This window comes from Chaetodon trifascialis, chromosome 2, assembly GCF_039877785.1.
Source record: "Chaetodon trifascialis isolate fChaTrf1 chromosome 2, fChaTrf1.hap1, whole genome shotgun sequence".
NCBI lineage: Eukaryota > Metazoa > Chordata > Actinopteri > Chaetodontiformes > Chaetodontidae > Chaetodon > Chaetodon trifascialis.
In genome coordinates, this window is record NC_092057.1 from 27,124,646 (window position 1) to 27,150,738 (window position 26,093).

At 41.3% G+C, this 26,093-nt stretch overlaps 1 protein-coding gene across 1 annotated transcript in view; it reads left to right on the forward strand.

Moving 5' to 3' along the window:
- sorcs3a (sortilin related VPS10 domain containing receptor 3a) overlaps positions 1-26,093 on the forward strand; it is a 215,085-nt gene that overhangs the window by 88,704 nt on the left and 100,288 nt on the right. The window contains exon 2 of the mRNA XM_070972419.1: positions 7,232-7,299. Within this exon, the coding sequence (XP_070828520.1) occupies positions 7,232-7,299 (68 nt within the window). The remainder of the gene's footprint in view (positions 1-7,231; positions 7,300-26,093) is intronic.

The window sequence follows — 26,093 nt, forward strand, 5'->3', positions numbered from 1 at the left end:
AGCAAACTAGCACCATTCTTCATTGTAGTTCAACATTATTACATTAATCAAGGTTTCTGTCAGTACATTGTCATTGTCTATGCCTGTTTACTTTAACAGGACACAGCAGACTGACATGGTGGAAGACAGACATGGAAATAAAACAAGGCAGACATGTAAAAGTAACAGATGGGCGACAGGGAGGAGCATTAGGAAGAGATAACCAGAGGACAAATGACACAGTGAAGGAGAGGACCAGAGGCTGGTCATATTCGGATTGGAATATGTGAAACAACTGAGAGCATAATGATAAGAGGTAGGCAAGAAGACTAAGGAAAACCAAAGGAGGCCAGCACAAGGGGAAGAGGTAAAAGACAAGCCCAGATAAACGGAGATAAAACAGGTTTAACAGGGAAATATGCTCAGAGTTGGTGAGGTAATGGAGGGGTGAGATGTGGCCAGTGAGGAAAAAAGGGAACAAGGGAAAGACAGGCACATGACGGATGCAATAAATGAGAGACGACTTCACTCCAGGGAGGCATATGAGGAAGGAAGGAAATAACAGAAGGGAGGAAGTGATTCAGAGACAGAGAGATGGAGACACAAAGCGTGAGGGGGAGAGCGAAGAAGCAGAGTGACAGAAAAAAAAAAAAGAAAGAAGGAGGAAGCCGCGAGGAGGCGGAGTAAGTGAAGTCCAGAAGGGGCACAGTGCTGCGGTCTTCTCTCTGGTGTGGCCTTGATGAGACCATAGCACACCAACAACTAATGGATACCCTGGTGAACTGCATTTACACACCCACACATGACTGATTTTACATATTTATTCACTTCCTTTCATCCACGGATGGCCTTCATCAAGCATTGCATCCATTCAATAATACTGATAAGTTAATTGCAACATTCAGACAGTGAGCTTAAGATGCCCTGAGTGATGGTAGTTAAGAAGCAGTCAAATCCATTCAAGGCTAACGGGGATTATTTCTCTCTATAGATTGTGTTTATATGTGCATAATGTGTCCATGTACAGTAAATATATGATGCTTTTGCCTGATAAATTACCTTAAGCTGCACAGCATGTTAGATATGTATCAAGCTTACAGCAGTGTCTGTCACTGTCAGAGAATAATGCGATACAGTTCTCCAAGTGTAATCCTTTTTCTTTTTCTCAAACTTCTCACTTTATTTAAGGCTGACATGGCTTGACATTACAGAAACTGTGGGATACTCTGTACAGATAGCTCAAGGCTTTCAGCGATTGTCCTGTAGAGGCCTGATGGTTACTCAGACTCCATACAGATGTTGAATAGTTGAGTTTTTGAAGATTCTCATTGTTGAAGGACATGAGTTTTGTAGCCTAGTGAAAATACATGGATAGTAAAATGGGAAGAAGAGGTTCATGGACCTAAACCCTTTTTTCTATTATCTCTCTTTTCAGAAATCTGGAACAGTGTCGGTCCTTTCATAATGTAATGACTAAAAATGTACGTCGTGTGTGGCTGAATTTAGGACAATATAGCATAATTATATCTATTGCTGATCTAAAATGTATTCCTTTTATAGGATTCATGCATTTGTTTGCTTAATATTATTTCTTCTACACCGAATATTGTCAAGGATTCCTTTAATAGGATTCCTTCTAACCCTGATATGACGAGGTGTAAAATTACACAAACTGTTTTAATTTTTACTATATTATCATGATAATTACTTAATTAGCTAACATCAATGAACTAACATTAGCTAACAAGCTAGCTCCCAAATCACTGACTGCACACTAACGTTTCATTATTATGTGAACACTTTACTCTTACATAGTTAGCTCCATTGGTGAAGAGCTAAGAAAAAACTAAAGCTGCATTCATTTTTTATTTTTTATTTTTTTTTGAGGATACTTTGGGTCAGCAGACATCTCCTTATCTGACATTTTATCTCTGTATAAAGATGTTACAGCAGACATTTTACATACATCCAAAGGCCACAGATGTACATTAGCATGCTGTTGTAGGCATGCAACCTGGCAAGTGTAAGTCCAATATTCACTCTCCTTTTACTTCTGTTTTTGTCTGTTTAGGTGTTGAAAAAAATATCTGGCTCTACAGCTTGCTTGATGTTTGACTGTCATGACCAGCTAACAACTAACTTTGTCTGTTGGCCTTTTCTTGCTGCCATTTGGAGGTTTAGCCTTACGTTATGCAGAATTATGGGCATGGCCACTTTGAATGACAGCTAGTCACTAGGTTTCAGCTGTGTCCATTTTTGGACTAGCGGGGAGTTTTGCGGAGTCAGACACTGCCAGGACAACGACAGTTGCTTCACAATCGCTCTTCAGAAACCTACAGCTAATATCACGGACGCTACGTCCATGTTAATGCCGTCCATGGAACAGACAGATAGACACTGCGGTCGTTAGAGCCCGGCTCCCTTTGTTGCCAGACGGAAAGAAAAGGCAAGAGATGACAGTTTAGTCCTGTATGTTAGATGTTGTCTATTGTTTTCCCCCTGTTTATTTCAGCTCTCTATGTGCCTCCATTTATGATCCATACAGTTATTCTTAAACATCTCTCCGTGTATTTATCCACTTACCATTAAGTCAGTAGCTTCATTTTCCCATGTGGTCATGCCAAATTGTCTGAAAGGATTGTGTTTTTCTGCCTCTTGTTGATGTCAACTGGCAATTCTATTGCCACTAGTTGACAATGTGTCTCATAAACAGTTCTTGCCAATCGACAGAGTAATTGCTCATTGCTACTGAGAGGCTTAATCACTTCTAGATAATGATCAGTTCCAGCTGCCATTTTGGTGTTGACTATCCTGACATTTGTTTGCAGATTCCTAAAAGCTTGTTTTCGGTTGTGTGTGAGACTGTCAATACTGGAGTACCATGACATTTTGCAATCAAAGGCAAAACAGGCCTTTTGTTCAGAATGGAATGCACAAAGCACACGTCTTTGAAAATGTTTGAGGTGAAGAACGAAGTGTCTGAGAAGTTGCATTTGAGAAGATCCACACGCTGTGGATGTGGATTCAAGTTTTAAATCTTTTGCTCTGCTTTGATTGGTTACTTTGATGTCACTAGAGCTTTTGAATAGAGCAGAGTAATTTATGAAGCAGGGACAAAAATAATGATCCATCCATCCATCCATCCATTTTCTATACCGCCTATCCCTTTCGGGGTCGCGGGGGGGCTGGAGCCTATCCCAGCTGTCAAAGGGCGAGAGGCGGGGTACACCCTGGACAGTCGATCGCAGGGCAATAAAAATAATGAATAAAATGAAATGCACATTGGACAGGGAGAATGTCGTTTGATCTAAAAAAAAAAAAGAAAGAAAGAAAGGAAAACAACTTTCTCTTGATTGTAATTAACAATATAATGAGAACCACACCAAATATGGCTTCCAATGCCTTGTTATCTTTTGCTTTTTATTTATTTGAAGATTACTCCATTCCAAGGGTCTGAATATTACATTTACATCAATTGTACATGTTGCAATCTCAGACTGCTTCTTCATATTTTTAAACATAACCTGACTCATTAAGAATAACAATGCTATCAGAACCATGAAGTTTTATCCATGAAAATGTAGTAGGTAGGTTTATCAGTCAGTATTCAGCTTCAGATTCAGATTCCTTTATTGATCCCAGAGGGAAGATTGTTTTTGTATGCTGGCATGGCTACCCCCCATGGCCACATTACAAGTTTAACTTGAACTGTATTTTGCCAACAAAAAAATATTCCCAAAGTTAAATTCATCTTGTCTGAGGCACATGCTGCTCAATGCTTATATATAGCTCACTGTCCACCAATCACTCAGTGGTCTAACTCATAAATGCATATCTGACCTGCTCACTGCTTACAACCCTCCATCAGACACTGCTCTCCTAACTGCACCCATGATCACCAGTTAATCTTGTGACAGTGCATTCAGTTACATTGGACCCACTCTCTTTATGTCTGTCTGTCTCTCTCTCTCTTTGGGTATGTGTGGGTGGGCAGGGGATGAATAATTCTTTTGCCTTTATATCTATTTAAATATGTCTTCATGTTCTATTTTATTTTGATCATATTTGTTGTGTATGAAGAACACTGAGCTTATGTTGTATGAAATGTGCCGTATAAATAAAACTGACTTGACATTTAGCATGAATTAACATATTCAGCCGGTGCAATTTGTAGAAATAAGTTTAATTTAATGGCCTTGCTAAGTTGTCTTGAACCACTACCTGACACTGAAGGTGAAAACTTTCCAGGTCATGAGGACAATTAAACTATTGGTCCGCAAAGACTTGACCATTTTCACATAGAAGTCATTAGCATCGCCATTAGCACGCAATGAGCTGAACCAATATCAAAATAAAATTGTGGGCACTTTGACTTGGTCTTTAAGGATAGGGGACATTTAGTTATGCTAATTATATGTTTTTTCCACAGTTGGTTAATTGCTGAAGCAACAAGGCAAATACAGACGCAATGTGACTGACATTTTAATTTTATAAACGCAAGTCAGCTGGGGATTCAGAAGGGACAGCGTACTTGAAATACACACTGTCAATTTTTTCAAGTTCGTCCCTCCATTATACCGGCTGTCTGCTGAAAAAGGACCCTGAACATTTGTGACCAAGCATGTAAATTAACAGTAAGATGATGCGCCTAGTGTTCCCTAAAGTCCCAGAGCCTTTTTCATTCAGGTCTGCGGCTTAATGCATTAAACATCCTTCAAAGACGGCTTTTAAGGGTGGCTGAAAAGATATTTTTGAGACGTATTTTAAGCTTTTCTTAAGAAGCATTTGAAGAGACAACAACGGTTTCTCTTTTTTTCAGCCGGTCCCTTGGTTGTTCAATGTGAAGTTCAGATTCAGGCTGTCATGTGGGGATGAGAAGACTTGTGTCTGTGTGTCACCCCCCAAGCAGATGAGACCACACATCTGACAGCACAAAGCCCACAGGAGCACACACACACTCCTTCTCTGACTTCCTCATTTCTACACTGGCACACACACATGCACTTCCAGCAAATAGGCACCCAAATACACACACACACACACACACACACACACACACACACACACACACACACACACACACACACACACACACACACACACACACACACACACACCAATCCATTTTATTTATATGTTGTGCAGACATATGGCAAGAATCAATTTTCATCGTATTCAAACCTGCTCTCTCCCTGGCAGTACAGTCTTTCTTGGCCTGAACTATATGTTCACATTCTTAGTGGGAGGGATCCTTGGGCATGTAGCACATCTCCCCACAAGAACCATCTAAAGGTCCCTAGTACACGGCTGGCTTCCTCGAATGGCTTGTGGGGACAGCAAGGCTCAGCCAGAGGTGGAAAGGTCTTGAAAGTCTGCAGGCCTGGAAGTCAGAGCTTCATGAGGACATGAGTATACTGGTTCTTTTCCAGTATGTACAGAGATTCAGTTTCCTCCTATTTAGCCCTGAATCTTGATGCCTGTCAGAGTCAAAGCTACACCTCTTGCATCCCCTCCCAGCCTAGTGACTCAAGTCAAGCATGTCAGGTTGCTTTAAACAAGCATAAGCTTGTTGCACGGAGGGAAATACAAACCAGAGACATGGATGCTAATGAGGAAGAGCAGCAGACATTTACTCAGAAAGGAAAAACAGTACAGCAGACAACACATGGACTGGAGGATGAAAATAGCATGATTATGTAAAAGGATTTTGAGGTCAGGTCAAGTGTGTAATACATACAAAACAATTACGTGTGTGCACTTTTGTGTGTTTTCACATTTGCTCGACTCATTTTTTTATATCAGTCATGGATTGTACCAAATGGTTAAAGTGTAATCAACAGTACCCACAGTTACTCCACCCTGGAGTGGAGTATCACAGCTGACCAATGATCCTGTCACAGCAGACTTGGCCTTCATGTCTTGTGATTCGCTCTGAGGACTTGCACAGTGCTTATCAAAGTGCCCCGCCTGCTGATCATTGCTCCAAAAGAGCAGAGACCAAAGCCGTGAACACAGAGAATGTTAGATCAGGCTTTTCCACAGGGGTATGGACGGCAGTGTGCTCCATCAAGAGAAAAACTACGTTTCAGAGTGGCATACACAGTGTTGGTTACATAGTACTAATTATGCAAAACACTACCTCCCAACATGTTAATCTGTTACTCTCAGAACCTCGTAGTTATTTCGGTGGTGTTGAGTGGAGAATTTAATTAATTGCTTGTGCAATTTATTACTTTGTCTGTTACAGGCTTGAAGAAGTATGTAATTTTTGTATGAGCAATGGAAAAAAAACAGTATTGTTTTCATTTAATATTTTTGGCCACTTCCATACTTAACAAGGAATATCCTTTTCACTGTCTACGGTTTATCCAGGCCTGGGTGCAGTGGCAGCAGTCTCAGTAAGATAGAGGAAGGATGTTCCTCTCCGTAGTCACATCCTCCAGCTCTTCCCGGGGCAATCCCAAACCAGACTGTAATACCTCCCACATGTTCTAGGTCTGCCCTCAGGGTCTCCTCCCAGTTGGATGTGCAAGGAATATCTTCAGAGGCAGGCGTCCAGGAGGAATCCTGAATGGATTAGGATGCCTCCTAACTGACTTCTTTTAGAGCAAAAGAGTTTCTACTCTGAGCTCCTTCTAGATGTCTGGCTTCTCGACCCTGTCTTTAAATTAATAGACTGATGTTTTGGGAAATGTGTTTATTTGCCTTCTTGAGAGTTAGATGAGAATTTATGTACTGCTGGTTGCCTGGCAACCTCACAATGACAACCAGCCTTCAAGATGTCGCTTTGATACAGATTAAACAAACAAGACAGGCTAGTTGTTTCTTCTTGTTTCTACTTTTTGTGCTAAGCTAAACTACCTGGCAGCTGATTGTGCTGTTGCATTTAGTGTACAAATGACAATAGTATTGAATTTCTCATATAGCTCTTAACAAAAAAGTAAAGAAGTCTGTTTTCCCAACATATCAAACTATTGCTTTAAGGGTGAGCTCAGACACTCTGCGATGAAAACTTGCAGCCGCTTTTGTCCAGGATCTCATTGTTAAAGTCTGTACCCAAAGCTCATGACCATGGGTGCAGGTTGGAAAGGTTAAAGTTGGAAAGTAGGTCAACAGGTATCAAGAGCTTCAGGCTCAGTTTCCCCTTCATAAAAAGAGTCCAGTAAAGCATCCTCCCCTTCTCTTAGAATGCACTACTTACTTTAATTGTCTTATATGAAGATTGTAATGGTGGAATTCCCTCTCTTTCCAGGTGATCCTGATTCTAACAAAGCTGTACGACTTCCACATTGGCAGTGTCACTGAAAGCACTCTTTGGAGGTGAGTTGAAAGGAGAATTATATTAGGGTTATTATATTCATTAGTAGATGTCTTTGAATTTTGTAATGCCAAGAGGTAGAGCCAAAGGCTAGAATTATCCTTATACGATGATCCTGTGATTTGCTTGATGTTAGTATTTTCCAGTGACTGACAACACAGCATCTGTCTCGACCCACTTTGGGAAACCATTAAAACAGATGCTAGGACCTCTTCATCTCATTCAATTTCTTGTACAACTCTGAACCACCAGTGTCTTTCCCCAACTATCTGCAATCACACTCTGCGTCCTTTCCTCAACCGCTCCTCTGGTGCTTTGAACAGTATGTTCTAGTGTCATGCATGGTCAGACAGGACACTCAGGGTGGAAGATGCTGTTTGCAATGCTCTTGTTCTGGCATATTATCTGATGTACTCCCCTTCCTCACTCCTCCCGGGAATAAAATAAACACACATACACATGCACACACACTCCGGAAACAACAAGAGTGCTTGTAAAGAGTAAAAAATGCACTAGCAAAAGGATGGGTAACACATCCCAGATGAGTTGAAACTGCATGTAACCCATTTTCAAACCTGGATGCATTGTGTAACACATACATTTGTTCCTTGTCTGAGATTTAGGATGACGCCACACAAGACAGCATGTTCATGTGAATATTTGGTCAGTTTTTTGAACGAAAAAGTTTACTTGGGGTAATGGGTCCTCTCAGTTTAACCTACCTTTCACCAAACCCTTCCCTGACACAGCAGTTGTCCATGCTTAGCAACTGTAACTAGGCACAGTAGGTTGGTAAAGCTTTGGGTTTCTCGAAATGCTGAAGAGGTCTGCATGGACTGTAGTAAGAGTGATACTCTGTATTTAAATAATTTGGAAGGTGGTGCCTTTTTATAGCTCTACCAAAACCAAAAATACAACAACAGAAGAGAAAGGAATTGATGGAATGGTGTGTCTATCTGCTATGACATGTTTCAGTTGACAGCAAACCCAGCAATACTACTAGGCACATCATTAACTAACAACATTAGTCTGTAGAGTTACAAATTAGACCGACTTTGAAATATCCCCAGTTCATTTTTAGCGTAAACTGGGATGCTTAGCTGAGTTTAGTTTAATGTTAGTAGCTCTGTCCAGCAGCCCCTACCCAACCTTACCCAACGGAGCAACATATAATCTTTTGCCAATCACCTTAAAAGCCTTTACTCATTAAATTTTTACAGACTAGTTACCATTCAATGGTAACTAGTCTGTGTCCTAAGCGCAGCCAAACAGGGTGGTGCGAGATTGATAACTAGTAGTCAGGGCTTGCCTTTTTCCACACTGCACTACATGTAGGCTGCATGTCTTCTACATGTATCCTCAACTGCTGAGGTTGTAAATAATTCACCAGGCACTTGTAGCTTTAGCATCCATCTATTAGCACAACATGTAAAGTGTGTAGCCTTCAAGTGCATAGATTAGATACCGTTTAAAGGATTCTCATTATAATTACTTTAGTTAAAAAAGTGAAGTTAGTGGCAGGTGGCATTTTCAACCAACTGAAACTAACTTTAGCGTAATTAGGTGGTTAGGTATAGCTGATAAAATCTGCCATCTTAAGTTTCAGCTCACAAAATTGACAGCTGCCACCTAAAAATGAGAAGGTTGCTTTTGTCTGCCTGTGTCTGAAACAGGGAGCCATTGTTGCAGAGATGGCTAAGAGAGTCCAGTGGTAAATCTGCCACTGTTATGATGGTAAACTGCATCATGTGCCATGTAAGAATGGAAAGCTTAATGGCAACAATCACCAAGGGTGGCACAGCTTAATGAACAGTCACTTCTATGTTTCAACAGCTTTACTTTTTTCTGTGGGGTGCTCAGATGCTAACTGGATCTCAAAAAGTGATTAAAAGCAACCATAAGAAAAGGCCAATTTAAGAGAGAAAGCCTGAGGACAACTGTAGTAAGGCAAGGAAACTAGGAGACAGATTTATTCAGCTTTTTTGGGAGAAAATAGAGTGAGAGTGATTTGTTCGTAAGGACATTCACTCCCATGTTTTTTATTCAGTTTAAATTTGCTTTTTCACTAGTCCTCCTTTCCAGTGATGCAATTCTGCACTTGACTATGCAATTACTGGTTCAAACCCCAGTTTTATTTGGTTAAAGAGAAAGGATTGTTTTTCTGTCTGTATGACTTTTTTTTTTTGAGAGTGCAGAAATGACAGTCCTTTAAAGCACAAAACAATTGCACATCTCAAGTACTTACTCTGCACAGCTTGAAGTAGTAGTTTGACAAAGATAAGTGGTGCCAAAGTGACTGCTAGCCATTTCTGGCATTTAGACAGCTAGTGTAGCCTACTCTGTTTATGCCTCAGGGTCCAAACTACAGTGTTTTGGTGTTTGAATAAGCTCAAAGAAAATGAAGTCCCCCTGATATTCTGTGGTGAGACAGAGCACAGCTGCTTTAGCGATACACATTATGTATCATACAGTTGTCTGGATATATCTGTCCTTTCAAACTCTGGTTGCCTTTTGTTACATGTTCATCCTGCTACACAAAAAACCTTAGAAAAAGGGATCCTTCAGTAGTCTTTGGTGGTCTAGTTCACTTTGATGATCCCTATAGTCCCTGTTGCATAAACACACCCAGACATACCCCTATCACAAACACCACAGATGGCACAGAGGACATAGGGCAAACTGAAGTTCTAGTAATCAAACCGCATTGGCGTACTTCATACTCCATCATCTCGGCATCTAACATGTTGTCCTCTCATGTTATATTCAATGGTGCCTCCAAAGGCTCTGCGCTTTGATGGAGCTCTCAAATAATCAATGAAGCAATAAGGACTCTGCTTGGAGAACAAATCCCCTTTAATAAATATACATGAACATAAGATCTAAGTTAAATCAATCAAACAAAGAAATTCATCACATAAAGAAGAAGCTAGGGTGGAGCAAGCTGAGGCAGCAAACAATGTTGTCATCATGAATGCATTAAAGAGAACTAGATATTGTGTTCAAAGATGGGGTCGAGCCAGTTGACTTCATGCCGGCTCCCTGCACACATCCTTGTTACATAAAGCACAAAAATACTAAATCAATGGCCAAAGTGCAGTTCACCCACAAAAATACAATCCAATGAGTCCCTACATAAACTTTATTTGCAGCTTTCAACAAAGTACATTTAAAATTAGTCAACAGTATTATCCTCTGCTACACAGCTAATTTCTGCACACAACTAAGTGATGACTGGACTTGCATAAACTTGGGCACTGTCATCAGAATGGAACGCACATGACATTTTAACTCCGTGAGGAAGACATAATCATGTGAAGTAACTTATCCATGATGCAAGAACAGGCACGTCACTGTGGTTGAAGATCAGCATTACTGGCAGCTCTCCACGCCTTGTCATTCACCCACAAACCTAGAGTGAGGGGATCAGCTGTCCACCGAGGCTTGGCTTTCAAATATATCATTGTCTGAAGGGATCCAGGATTAAAAAAAAGACTATAACTTAATGAGCATTTGAGTTGAGGAGCAAAAAATAGAAATACAAAAGGCCAACTAGTACTATTTATTGAAGCAGCCGTTTTATTCAATCAGCTCAACTGTGGCAGTGCTGAGAAACCTTGCTGTCTCATGTCAGCTCCGCTCCGTGATTCATCTCTCCGTTGCTGGCTAATTGAGATCACAGCTCTGATAGGGTTTGAAGAGGAGCAGTTGGAGAGAATGTTTATCACTTCACAGGAAGACGTCCCAAATGGCAAGTCTAACGCTGCCTTTTTGCAAAGGTCAAGGCAGTGGCAACACCTCAAAGTATCGCCCAGTCAGTCTGTCAATTTTAATGAACATCCTGACCTTAAACAATGAAAGCTGCTCAGTCAGTCCATGCATAATTTTCAAAGGAGCCTTCATATGTGCGTGGTCGTGGGGAAAGAAATGCAGGCGAGCTATTCATTGTTGACAATAAATCAACTCAGCAAAACAATTCTTCTTCAAAGTTGTTCCGCCTTTCTCATCTGGCCTCAGGAGTATTGTCTCTCTGTGGATGAAAATGTATCAAATATGACAAGCCCTGTACTCATTTGCAGGTATTGCAGACATGGGTAAATGAATGCCAACAGTAAAGTCAGATTGTATTTCCCTCCTATCACTGTATGAATTTGACATATTCTATACTTGTCCTTTTTGCTAAACAAGCCTATGCAGCACTTGCTTTGTGTGTTTATAGGGAGTTCATTGATGTTGTGCTCACACTATGTTACTGAATTACTGAGCTGGAAAGCTTGAAGATGAGCTGTTATTAATGTCTTTTTGTCCAGTCCCTGTTTCTTATTTCACATTTAAACTACTAGGTGTCAGATATTGTTGCAAATATTAAATAGATGTAGTTATTGGACATGTTTAGTACGGGAATAAACACAATCCTCAAACTAAAGTGCGTACACTGAGACAAGACTGCAATACTGGATGTGGCCACTATGCCACAGAACAGACAGACAGACAGAACAGGCACACAGACAGAACAGGCACTGTTAACTTGAGTACACTGCTATATTGCAAAGGATGCATTGGATAGTTGGATAGGCCTACTGTATGATCCAGTGAGAAGAGCATGTCATGTGAGCTTTGCTGCCAGATTAGACATTTTTCAGTGGAATTGGGCTACTTTTATTTGGCTGGGCGAATAAAAATGGTTTGGGGAAACCTTTTGTATCATTTGGGCAGTTTTCCTCAACAAAAAACAAAGCTCTTGTTTAGTAGGGTCTACATAATAATAAGATAAGACCAAAGTGAAGCTTATTGTGGTGGCACAGGTGGTAACACTGTCGCCTCACAGCTAGACACAGCTCACAGCTCCACCATGCCTTCGGTGCCTGATGCTTTAGGAAAGGGGCCTTTCTGTGTGGAGTTTGCATGTTCTCCCCATGTTCACCTGGGGGATCCTCCATAAAATACCCCCACTAAAAACATGCAAGATCACCACCTGACCAATGGTGACAGGAAGGAATTGGCCCCCGGCCGCCGCTGTCAGCTGGCAGCCCTCCGCTCCTGGTCTGCCATGGAGGAAGGACTTCCAGGATGGGTTAAATGTGGAGGAAATAATTTCACCGAAGCATGGCACATACATGTAGTGCTGTTGTGTTCACTAAAGCATGGAAGCATATGCATGTTGTGCTGTGTGTGATCAGTAAAGTAAATCTTAATCTTAATCTTAATTACAACATGGTAAATGCGTTTGACGCCTATAGAGAAGGAGAAGAGAAGAGAATAGAGAAGGAGGGGAGTGCCTGACAAGTGGCTCATTTGAACAACAAATGGTCTCACTGTCCAAATAATGGCACAACAGAGAATTTGCATCGCACATTTATAATGCATTAGCATGTGGTTTTAAGAGTTGTAGTTGTACGGAGGTCCTGTACATTTTCCAATGCATCTCTCCTGTAAAGCTCTATTACTTTTAACTGCCTCCCTTTCTCTGTAGTGCATGCAGTGGAAATACTTCTTAGTTTGACAATTGTTATGCTTTCTCCATGGTCTCAGTTCAATCAATACTGTGAGAATGAACAGCTCTCCCAGTGGACTTCTAAGTGATAACACCACACTACCAATAAACATGTAGTAACTGACTTTTCATTTCATCCTCCAGGGAATGTTGCTGCAGTCTTAGTCAGTTTGTCCTATTTCATTAAGGCAGATTTTCACACCAAATGATCAGGCATTTAAGTCTAATTATTTTGATTTAATTGGTCTTATTCTGGGCTGCACGGTGGTGCAGCAGGTAGTGCGCGTGCCTCACAGCAAGAAGGTTGCCGGTTCGATCCCCGGGTCAGGCGGGGCCTTTCTGTGTGAAGTTTGCATGTTCTTCCCGTGCATGCGTGGGTTCTCTCCGGGTACTCCGGCTTCCTCCCACAGACCAAAAACATGCTCATTAGGTTAATTGATGACTCTAAATTGTCCGTAGGTGTGAGTGTGAGTGTGAATGTTTGTTTGTCCTTGCATGTGGCCCTGCAATCGGCTGGCGACCGGTTCAGGGTGTACCCCGCCTCTCGCCCATTGTAGCTGGGATAGGCTCCAGCCCCCCGCAACCCCGAAAGGGATAGGCGGTATAGATAATGGATGGATGGATGGATGGTCTTATTCTCGCCCTCAGCAAATTAATGCTGATCTGATATGAAAAGAGCATTCACTTCTCTCTTCTTTGTTCCCTATTAACATGCTGATTACAGTTGTAATGATGTTTGGTATGAAGAAATGTTCATTATGAGGAAAACTGCCTGAAAATAGTATCATAAAAAAATGACAGTGATTATGAAGTATTAGGCACAGCCGGACAACTGGTGGAAAGAAAACTCTAAAAATGTCATGTTATTAACAAAACCACAGACACACACCCAGGGGTGGGGCTTGCGGACAGGCAAGCCAGGCAGTTGCTTGGAGCCCCGGCCACTAGGTCACTTATTTACAACAACAATTATTGTTAGGCCTGGGCTTCTGTTCTGGGACCTCTGTTGGTCCCTGGACCTCACTTTGAGAACCACTAATCTATTTTTTCAGTATTCATCTCAAATGTCCTGGAAATTTTGCATTTATGTGTGTAAAAACCAAATTTTTGCAGCGTGCATGGGTGGGGTGGGAGCCCCAGGGATTTCTTGCTTGGAGCCCCAAGAGACCCTAGCAATGCCACTGTCAAGACAGGAAAATAATCAGCATTAAAAATTACAGCTAAAGAAGTACTCCACAGATTTCACCTTGCACTCCTGTAACACAGTTAGGGCTTTATTTTTGTCCCCGCTGCTGGTGGGGCGCAGGGTGCGCACCCCGCGCAGTGGTATTTTCCTGCAGCGTAGGCAGGCGCGCACTCGGTGTTTTGGTAAACCGAGGCGCACAGAGGTGCGCCAGGATGGGCGTTGCAGCGCAGTAGGGGAGGTGTCGGTATAATCAGCCGGTGGATTTGGATTTTCGGTCCATTTCGGTCCACTACGGTGGTGTAAAAGTGCGCTGAAAGTCGTGTGCCCATGTCACCAACACCTCACAGGCAGGTTTCCACAGTGTCTGGCATTTCACTGCGATCAATAATTAGCAACAGCCACAATTCAATGCAACTATCTGAGTCAGCACATACAGTCAGACATAAATATTTTGATCAGTATCTCATCTGACCACATCGCAAGCGTGTTCGGCACGCGTAATGGTCACTCACCCTGACTGAATGTACACAGGTGAAACAGGGATGTCTGGTGATCTGTGACTCAAATTGCCTGGTGACAAACGTATATGCCACTTTCCCTGGGTCGGCACATGACTCGTTCATCCGGCGAATTCTAGCATCCCTACAGTCTTTCAGGGGGACACCCCTCTGGATGGGTGGCTGCTAGGTGATAATGACTATCCACTGAAAACATGGTTGATGACGCCATATATCACACCGTCAACAAGATGGCAGTGTGATTTTAACTGTGTTTTCAGCAGTGCTCGGTCAGTCATTGAACGCACATTTGGGCTTCTCAAACACTGACTCAAGTGACATTTTTTTCAATCTGTGACCTCTATCTATGCTCTATACACTACTTTGTTCCAAAGCTGCAATACCACACGTTCCCCAAAGCTCAGTAATTACAATCTTACTCAACAACACACAGATTGTTGTCGACCTGTGGAACTAATTATTTGTGTAAAATTAAACTTGAACTTGAACTGTCCTTAACTGTCCTTCAAATACAGCAGTGGTAGTATTCATCGTGGCTTGCATCAGAACCAATATTAAGCATGTAGCATGTACAGTACATCACTAATGAAAATCAAGAATTGAAATACTGGTATTTTTTGCCAAAATCTACTCCTGTTTCTTGGGAGAAATTCCTGTGGGATGCCTATGGAAGCTCAGCATTAGCATAGTGAAGAATATTGTATTCATTGAAACAAATATGCTTTCCTAATTATACCTGGCCCAAAACACATTATCTCAGTTTTTCTGCTGGCTATTTATTCTGTCTGTCCTTTTATTGTACTTTTTATGTTTCTGACACATTATATTTTATTGCTTTTGTCTGTTTATAAAACACTTTGTAAAGTGATTTTGAAAAGTACTATATACTAGTGTTACCGCTACTACTACCAATAATAGTAAGAAGAAGGGTTTTTGTTTTTTTTTAATGAGGCAGGCTACCCAGTAAAATAACTACAAACTGTACAGTTGAATAGAAGTTAAAAGGTGCCCTTTTAAAATGAATTTCCACTGCAGACCATGAAAGAGGAGAGAGGGTTAGGAGGAAAAAACACACACCATCACTGGATGTGCACCACCTCTCTTTTCAGAAGGTCATCATTGTTGGAGGGGATTACCTTGCCTAAATACAGGGGACCATCAAAGAGAGAGGGAGATAGAAAGAAGAAAGGTCTATGTTATCACTCCCTGGCTGCAGACTCCTCCTCTCCTGCTGTGCCAGGATGGGGTCACCTGGGGGTGAGGAGTGACATCCTCTCAAATTGCATCATTTTGCTGAGCATGCTCACAGGCTATGTGATATTTCACAGGTCAGTGGCTATAATAAGGGCCTGGCTCACTCAGAGAGACCCACCTGATATCTGTGACCTTTTGCAATTGGACTTGGTATTTCCCTCCAAACCTCACCAGCCTGAGCTCACCAGAACATTTGAAGAGCACTTCAATGAAAACACTCTGGAGAGGATAAGTTTGATAAAGCTACCATAGGCTCTCCTAAACCAGAATAAAAAAAAAAAAACAGTGAATAGTACGATGGATAATAACAACCCTATCTGCATGTGGCAACTACAATATTATTAAGTCCCTAGCTGGAGAACATAGTGGAACATTCAGCAGCTAAAGTGGACTTTGTTGTTGAGCCAAAAAAGGTGATCAGAAACAAGGTCACAAATGAACAAATGAATGCTAATGTTGTTGTTGTTGTTGTTGTTGTTGTTGTTTGTGTGTGTGTGTGTGTGTGTGTGTGTGTGTGTGTGTGTGCGTGTGTGTGTAATGTTGTGTATGCATGTATGTGTGCACAATAAACTTTATTTGCATGACACCTGTCATACAAGAAATGCAGCTCAGAGGAGAGCATGACTTTAAAAGGACATAGAATGAACATAAAAACAGGCATAGAAAATTCATGTAAATTAGGATGGACAATGCACCGAATAAAGAGGATGATTAACATAAGATGGAAAATAAAACTACTGAATAACAATAATAAAAAACTTAAACATGGAATACATACAATTCATAAAATCATCATCAATATTTTTTTTTTTTAGCTTTCTTTTCAGAGTATTCAGCAATCTGCTTCCCTGACATCTATGGGTAGAGTGTTCCAGAGCTTTGGGGCATAATTGACAAAGGCTGCATCCCTCATTTTCTTTCATCTGTTGCTGAAAATCTCCAATAAACCAGCAGCAGATGATTGCAGTGAAGGCAAATAGAAAAGATTGGTCCTAGACAGTTAAGAGCTTTGTATACAAGGAGGACCTTAACATCAATCCTGAATGTCACAGGAAGCCAGTGTAATATATATGTATGTATCCACATAAACATACATACCACACACAAATATACATATATATTGCAGCTACATTGCAGTCTTCCATTGTTTGTGTCTGCAGTTTCTAGTTAACCACAATGCATGGCCATCCACCATCCTGACCTCTACACCATTACTTTCTGCCTTGCAAGATAAGTGACTCATTGAAGATTGAAATGACAGAAATTGGATGCAGAAGAATCCTCCATTATGAACATATTTGCAATCCTGATCTCTGTCAGTACTTTTCACGTTAGCATCCGATACATGCAGTCACAAGTATCAGAAATGTCCATCCGAAACGAGTTAGACTGGATTATTCATAAGCAGCTGTCGACCTGGAGTCCACACAAAGCATACATTTGCAAGCGTGACTGCACATATCTTAAATTTTATGCTAATAAAAATTGAAAATAAAAAAAATGACAGCACTGAATTATAGGCACCCTGGAAAAGCATATGCTCTGCATGCTGCTTTAAAACAAACTTCATGTGAATTAGAGCAACATTTTTGTTTCCCCCTTCGTGCTTTACCTTACAGTTAACGCATAAATCACCCTCGCTGTTATTAAAGAGGTCATTTATTGTGATCCTTTCTCACCATATTTAAATTCTTACCTTTTTAATTACACACTCTTGGGCTTTGTCTCATATCCTGAAGCACATGCTCATTTGCTAGCTGTCATAACAGCAAATTGTGGATTTCATCATGTGGCTTTAGTCTCTAGGCAGTGTGGAGGTTCATTCCATGGCAATTCAAGGGCATCTCTCTGTGAGGCAACTCTGGCTTGTTTTCAGTCATCGGTAATCAAATCCAAGTCTCATCAGCCATCAAGATGTTGAAGTGATTAATGCAAAGGAGGACGCAAAGGAATATTCCACACATATTTGTTAGTGTTTAAAAGGTATTTCATTTGAAAGCCATCTGCATTTTCACTTCTATTTTGCTACCATCAATTCTGAATAAACAGATATTTTCTAAAAATCAATGCAGCTGATGAGGTCAGACTTGAAATATGTTGTCTTTGTACTGTTTTCAAGTTAGTATATATCCAAAGGGATTAGCAAATAATCATAGTTGCTGTGTATTTATACAGCATCCCTACTTTTTTGGAATTTCGGTTGTGTTGTCGACAGCAGCAGCAGGTAACCTGAGAGCTTTGACTCCACTGCTTATCTGAAATGACACAATTATTTCCACAGAGGACAACATTCTGACACCCATCACCTGCGGCATGGTGCTGGACTGTGGCAGCTGGTGATGTGACTGGTGGTGTGGGTGCTATAGCTAGATGCATGTTATGTTTTTGTCCATACCAGCTTCCTGATGCTTGCACAATGGCCACTTATATAGTCAGCGCTGAGGCCACAGACTCAGACCTGTTGAGATTATGGATGAGTTGCTGCCAACTGTGAGAGAAGATGCCAGGACTGCTGAATGTGTAAACAGCATCAGGGTCTGTGCAGCACAGGATGGAAGTTTACAGACGATTGGAGGAAAGTTTATTATTCATTTTCCCCTTTTTCTACTTACTTACTTTGGTAAAACTTCACTTTCACATGTCTGAGTTATAAGTTCCACATGATTGGCTCTGGAGCTGCTTATCAGAAAGAAGAAAGGTACCAGATAAAGTCGCTGCAGAGTCGTGAAGGATAGCTCCCACTCACCTTCCAGGAGAGCACTATTTTCCCTCATCTCTTTGGAAATGGAAACAAAACTTGTATTTACCCTGTGCTGCCGCAACAGGATGCACACTGGCAAATGAGCAGGCGATCAAACAAAAGACTTTTAGAGCGTGCTCAGACTTCTTACACTCCTGCCTGGCTTTTATCACTCCTACTTTACCAAGTCTCCACGAGTGAAACAGCTGGTGTTCTGCTAAACACTTGCATTTGTGAGTCGTTCATCCCCAGCAAGCAACTTCTTCGCTGACAGAAAGGGAGGGAGTGATTTAAAATTGGATTCTGCATACACAGTGCATGATGAGCATAAATCCAAAGGAATTATGGCAGATATAAATCAAAAGCGTGTTTGTTACCCTCATCCATTATGATATGGTTGAAAAAAGGATTCAGAGAGGTCCCTGCAGTCAGTGAGGCATATATTAAAAGAGGAAATATTTCTCTTTCACTGTTTGCCTCAGCACTTCTATCAGTTTTTAAAAGCAAGCTATGTCCCTTTATTTTTAGAGCGACTCAGTAAGTTTACAGACAGATCATTAAGCAATCTCCATATGCCATGGGATAGATTTGTTCGAGGAAATGATGTGTGAAAGCACATATAATCCCTGTGTCTGTGCTCTACACCTCTAACAACCCCGCTGTACGTGGGCTATACACTGAAGGAAGAAAGAGCAGTGGATTAGCAGCAGCAGTTCATAAGTGAAACATAGCCAAATACGTCAATAAATACTTATTAAAATGGAATGTGAAAAAAACATCAAAGCTCCTGCAGTAACCTTGTTTTATTCATGTTCATATTCTTTTTTCTATTTGCGTGGTCCTGACACAAAGTTTATCATTAATCTACTCCATTTTCCGCACACAACTTTTCAAATTTTCCTTAGCACATGTGCGTGCATGCGTGTGTGTGTGTGTGTGTGTGACATGTGGGGCTGGCTAGCTTTACTGAAAACACCTGTAGCCAAACTCACTGAGCAGCAGCCTGTTCAAGCAGCTAACCTTCTTCATCAAGAAATCATGCATGTGCTGCAGCATCACTGTCCACACCATTGTTACGTAAACGAATCACTTTAAGGGCATCGCATGTCAAAGTGCCCTTGGGCAAAACACAGAATGCAACTTGCTCCCCATGGTCAGGCCAGAGCCTTGCGTGGTACATCGTTGCCATCTGTGTGTTAATGTGCTGTGGGATCTCGGGCCAGGTTCATGTGTCGTCAGAGTGCACAACACATTTTAGGAGAAATCTTGGAAATCAAGATTGTAAAGTACCATTAACAAACTTACTGCGTAACAGTCCGCATGACTACAGTCTCCCAGTAGCCTACACATCTAACACTGCAGTGCATCTGCAGCAAAAACTTCATTACAAATAAGCTTATGCACAATAGTCTGCATAAATCCACATAAATCCACATATTCAAAATGTGCAACATCTCTTCCCCATAAATCAACACATCCACACAAACATTCTGAAATCAGCTATTATGAACGGGCTGTTCAGATGAATCAACTTGCAATACAAGATCAAAATCTTTGACCATGTATGATACCTCACAACGACCACTGCTGTCACTGTGCTGTGACACAATAATTAACAACAGATAAAGTCCATGTGCCCGTCCTTCTTGAAAAAGATGTTGATGACAGCATTGTAAAACTCCTCTGTCTTGGCCTTAAACTTGAACTTACACTCTCATTTTTTTCCACAGAACATTGACTCCTATTTACCAAGGATGCACACAGCATCTATGAGGCTCTCCCCCCTTTTTTGACCTTCTCACTGTGGATGCAAATGCTCAGCTGTAGTTCATTTGAAGCCAGGCCTATTACTTTGTGTCCAAATGTTTTCAGAGCAAGCCAGCTCTGACTGTGGACCTCTGACTTTCCGTGCTTTGCTGTTGCACAGGGCAAGTTGTTAAATTCGCAAAATCCTGCAGTTCTGTGAGATTTCACCGGGCGCATCTCTGTGTCATCGTGTATGCAACGCGTTTTGTTCCGACCTCCACGTGGCTGCAAACCCCAAGTTCTCCAGGAGCAGAGCATTTTGCCTGCCTGATTTGGTTGACTTGCTCACTTTTAGCTGTTTTGGTCATTTTCCCTCAATATTTGTGCTTGTACCATGGGTAAGTAGGCTTTGTACTTACATGTTTTTTTATGTATCTGTTTAAATTGTGTTTTTTGTTAAAATACAATAGGGAGTGTGCACAAGGTGTTTTCTCTTGAGGTAGACGTTGGCATTATGTCTTTGATGTACTGTTCAAACTTTGTATTTCTTTCCATTGTGATGATAATTTTTGTTTATTTTTGAATGTTTTAAACTAAAATACTTACGTACATATTACGTACCTTTGCATTTTTGACTTCCACACTTCTGAGTGATCTTTTATTGGCTTTTATTGGAGGGTATGTATGTTGTGTCTGAAAATTCAGTAAGATTGTGTTTCATACCCTGATGTTCTTGCATTTAAATTTTAAGTATTTCCATGTTGGCACCCAGAAAATCCTCTTTACACTGCAAGCATTCTGTGTACCATTTAAAAAGTTGATGTGAATTTCAATTTTTTATGAGATATAGAGAAGAATTAGCATACTTATTAATCGACCATCTTCACATTCATCTTCACTAGAGAGCTCCCCTACTTCTCTGCTCCCTTTTTTTTTTAGCACATTGACTTTTACTTCTTCCTGACCCCAACATGTCAGTTACCATCACTAACGACAGTCAAGGGAGTTTGTTATAGCTCAAACTCAGACCTGTCGGCCACTGTAGTGCACTGCTGCTCTCCAGCTACATATTCTCTTATAATCTAGCCACTGAATTGCTGTTTTCCAGGCCTTCTTGTGGCATGAATAATGAATGGAAGTCATTTCTGGTTGTTCTTTGCCCACCAGCTTTGCAGAGTTGAAAGATACACTGGGGGATTTTTTTCCTCCAAAGCATGCACTCTGACTACGATTTAAATCACACACTGTACAGTGGCATCTGTGATCGACTGCGAAGGGGAACTGGTTGTTGGTTTGTTGGACTGGACAGAACAGAGGAAAGAGGGCGGGTGAGGTGACTAAGTCATGAGACGATGGGTCAGATCAGCGGCCGGCAACCACGGTGAAAACAAGGTGGATGTCAAAAGCAGATTTATCGTTTGTACCTAAAAATCCTTCTAGACCTCATAAAAAAGTTATCATGTCTGGGAGGAATTTTTAAAGTTTTATACTTTATTTAAAGATTCATTCTGGAAAAAGCATTCTCGCGCGTGGCAAGCAGGGAAGGGGATGAAGCAAAGATACTTGCCTTCCTGCTGTCAAGGTTGAATGGAGAACAAGGGCTGTGAGTGGGATACACGACAAATGTTGTCACTAAGAGCGATCTCTGAATGTCAGCACTTCTGTCCCACTCGGGCTGTTCCTTTAAGGTATTTCCTCAACACTGCATTTGTCAGGCGCAGTGCAATGATGCGGTCAGGGTTATATTTGGTAAGGCCTGATGGCAGCACAGGATACTGTGAGATTTTTTATTTTTTTTACATTTTTTCTTCCATTTCTGTTGTTCTCGTTTCCATGTATCACACTCCAGCACATGCTGTTACGTGAAATCTTTAGTTTTACACCGTAGGATCATCTCCGACTCTTTGTATAAGCAGCAGCATGGATTCTACCACGGTCGGCAGGCATGTTTCCTGTTTCTGTTTGCTTCACACATGGGTTGCTTTTATATTTTCCTTTCTCTGTCTCCCACTAACACTTACTACAGTCACACAATCAGTCGGATATGCACATAAACACATTTCTTAATCTATTGAAAAACAGACATTGCCGTACAGTGCTTAGTCTTCTGAGGTTCCATTATTTTTTTATGCTTCATCATCCTCTGCTCTCACGTGTGTTTCACTGACAAATCTGTGCTCTGCCACAGAGACACCTGCAAATACAGTATCTTCCAATCTTACTGTGTCAGTTCTCCAAAGTCATTTTCAATTACGCTTCAGTGGCTTCTGCATTAGAGGAGACACTGCGCAGCAGTTGCCTTAGGTGAAAACATGGAAAGATGCAAGCGTGTGTGTGTGTGTGTGTGTGTGTGTGTGTGTGTGTGTGTGTGGATGTGTGTGTGTGTGTGTGTGTGTGTGTGTGTGTGTGTGTGTGTGTGTGTGTGTGTGTGTGTGGATGTGTGAGTGTGTGTGCGTGCCACCTTTGAACAGGACTGTGTGTGTATGCTTCAATTGCTGTGCAAGTTTTCACAAGAGTGCAGCTCAGGGTGAGCGTATATTCCAGAGATAAACTACTTGACAGCTTGTACATTATGACTCTCCATGCTGAGATATGCTTTGCTGATGGTAGCAGCGATTATTAAAAACTGCTGGATGTTTGCTGCCTCTGCTTAAGACATGCTGCAACACAATCTTGCAACATGCTTTTTTCACTTTCAGATCTCATGAAATGTCACCATTTTTATTCCTTTGTTTTGCAGCACATCAGAATACATTTTCATTCTCTGAAAAGTTTTTGTATGCTGTCTCTTGGCTCAAAACAATTCCTTTTGCTGATAGAAGCCAGTGGAAAATGAACATGAATAGTGATAGTGGTGCTTTATGTTCTGGTTTTAGCACGAGACTGGGCCATTAGAGTCTCTGTGATCACCTTTATGTGTTTTTAATGAATCATTTTAAACATTACATCTGCAGTGTAGATATTTGTAGTATATATGTAAATAAATATGAACATTATGTCCACAACTTTCCATAAAAAGCAAAAAAAAAAAAAAAAAAAATCAATAATAGGGAAGCTGATTTCTGATTTCTGTCCATAAATGTACTGGATTTGATTTTTCACAATGTTAGTTTAGATGCACAGAAACATTTTCAGGCTCTTGTGTATTAGTGTGCCTTAAACCAAGTGGTACAGCCTACGTATCTTTCCAGAAAAGTCAGTCTGAATCGCTTATGTTTGGAATTTAAACATTTGATTCTGGCGACTCCTAGTGGTGCTATCCACAAAGGCACTGAGACACACTGTGGATCCAACCTGGTGACACTGACTTAACACTGAGATTGGCTCATTTTTCACCAAACCAAAACTGGAGTCATCAGAATAATGTGGAACATGATATCATCACAAGAAAATTCTGCACATTGGGCCTTTCAATGTCAAAGTCCAGAGAACTATTTGTTGCTCCAGAGCTCATTGTCAGTGGATGGCTGCTTTGAAAATGCACACAGTATGGATCCTCTGTTGTGGTGTAGGACAACATGATATGGAACCTTTTTTGGAAAATCAATACAGAAACAGACAGAACAGAGGAAAGAGGAAATGAAGTGATTGGATGGAGAAGCTGCTTTGAAAGTAACCTTTATGCCAACTGTACTTGCCATGACAGTGAACTATGACAACAGTGTTTCTGCCTGAATATTGTCTAGAGTGCCGACTTTGTGCTTTGGATTAAAGCATTTAATATTCCATTGGTTGAATGAAGCCGTACACTGGCTGCAAGTAACAGACTAATTGCCCCAGGCAACTCATCCATCCGTTCATTTTCTATGCCTGCTTAGTCCTGTTCAGCCTCACAGGGAGGCTGAAACCTTTCTGTTCATGCCTCAGACGAAATGGCAAGGAAACACCCTGAACAGGTCATCAGTCGCTGCAGGGCCATCTTACAAACACATTACAATCTACACTGTGGGCAGTTCTGACCCAGTGAGCATTGATCTTCAGTTCGTCGAGATGTCTAGACTGTCTACTGTAGGTTAAAATTGGCATTTTTAGACATCGAGGTCACCCATAACTCTTAACAATATTAAAAAACAACATCAACATCAAGTCCCCCTGTTAGGTGTCTGGCCGATCCACAGGAACAGCTTCAGTGCTCCTTGGCAGAGATTGTAGAAGTCCCAGACAGCCAGCATCGCTCAGAATTATATTGCGGAATTTTGCACATAACAATTTCTATGTTTTGCAGATCCACTGCCAATGTACAGAACCAGTGCAGTAAAGTGTCCTCTCTGTGAGGTGCATTATAAAGGCGGAGAGTAGTAATATAAGAGATGGGTTATAAAGCATTTTACCAAATCTGAATCTAATGCTGAATCTCTTATTAGATGTTTTACATAGATTGTTTGGGTGGAGACTGAAGACAGTTCTTACTTAAAACTTTTAATTCACCCATTTTCACACCTGAACCACAGACACCTTGCTGTGCAGGGTAGGTTTTCACCATATATTTGGCACAGCTATGTGACAATCATTATCTCTGTCCTCTCCCAGTTTTCCTTTTGCTGTGAGGGAAAACAGTGGGTGCTCCTCACTGATGGCTGCGCTCACTGTGTGTGTGTGTGTGTGTGTGTGTGTGTGTGTGTGTGTGTGTGTGTGTGTGTGTGTGTGTGTGTGTGTAATGTATACACATACGTACATATATGCTCAATTCTCTTGCCTGAAGACAAAGTGGCTGTCGCACTGCTACAGGTCATAGAATATGACAGATCACATGATAGAGTGTTAGTGTATGAAAGTTTCTACTTTCCCATGATGGATAATTATCGTTTATTTATGCAAGAGACATGTTTTGATTTATTTGGTTAAGTGTCCCCACACATTTAAGGTAGCAATTAACATTTGCTGTTTTATGAACAGTAATCACAGTCTTTCCCTTACCCGAATTCAGAATTTTAGCAGCATAACACAAACCATATCTTAAGCCTAATTCATATTCCATAATCACAATATTTCATAACATTAACCATAGTTGTCGTGCTCAAATACTGCAGAAAACAACAAACTGCAAAAGATGAAAATAGTCAAACAAATCCAGAAGGCATGACAGGTGAGCAGGCAACGGGTTAAAAGAAAATGGAAAAGTAGAAACAGGTGAAGGGTCATGTGACTGGAGTTGGTGAGAGGACTGGGACAGGTGGAAAAGTCAGAGGACACTGGTGGACAATGAGAGAATGGCATTGAGGGGGGTTGATGAAGTAGGAACATGGCTGGAGGGAGTGACAGGGTGTGACAGGATCTTCTTGTTCTTTCAGCTCTGTTCCACTTCCACATAAGTATATATAAATAAATGGACTTAAAGCAAGCCACTGGGGGGGGGGGGGGGGGGGGGGGGGGGGGGGGGGGGGGAGAGAGAGAGAGAGAGAGAGCTTTGCTGGAAGGTAGGTTAATAAGGTTAATAAGATTTTCAGGTGGACCAAGTCTGGTCTCTCATACTTTGTCATCAAACTCTCAGGCGTTTTGTTCTGGCGACAGCTCTGTTTAGTTCTTTTCCTGGTCATCCAAAGTTCCCTGGATTCTATCCAGAGAGCAGGCTTGTGTCGAGGACCTGTGGCTGGAACGGAATTGGCTTTGTCACCCCCCTAGAGTGTGTTCCTGGAACAAAAGACTGCAACAATTCAGACAATTGCAGTGGAAATATCTGCAACGCATTCAGGCGTCTCTGCCTCTGACCCTTCAGCACTGCATAGAACGCTTCGGTTCACCAGTGCAGAGAATGTTTTTCAAGTGCATCAGTCAGTGAGTGTTCAGAGTCTTCAGGCTTGATTTTGCCGCAGGGTTCTCTGCTAAGAAACCTCTCCTCACTCAGTCTCTCTCGCTTTCTG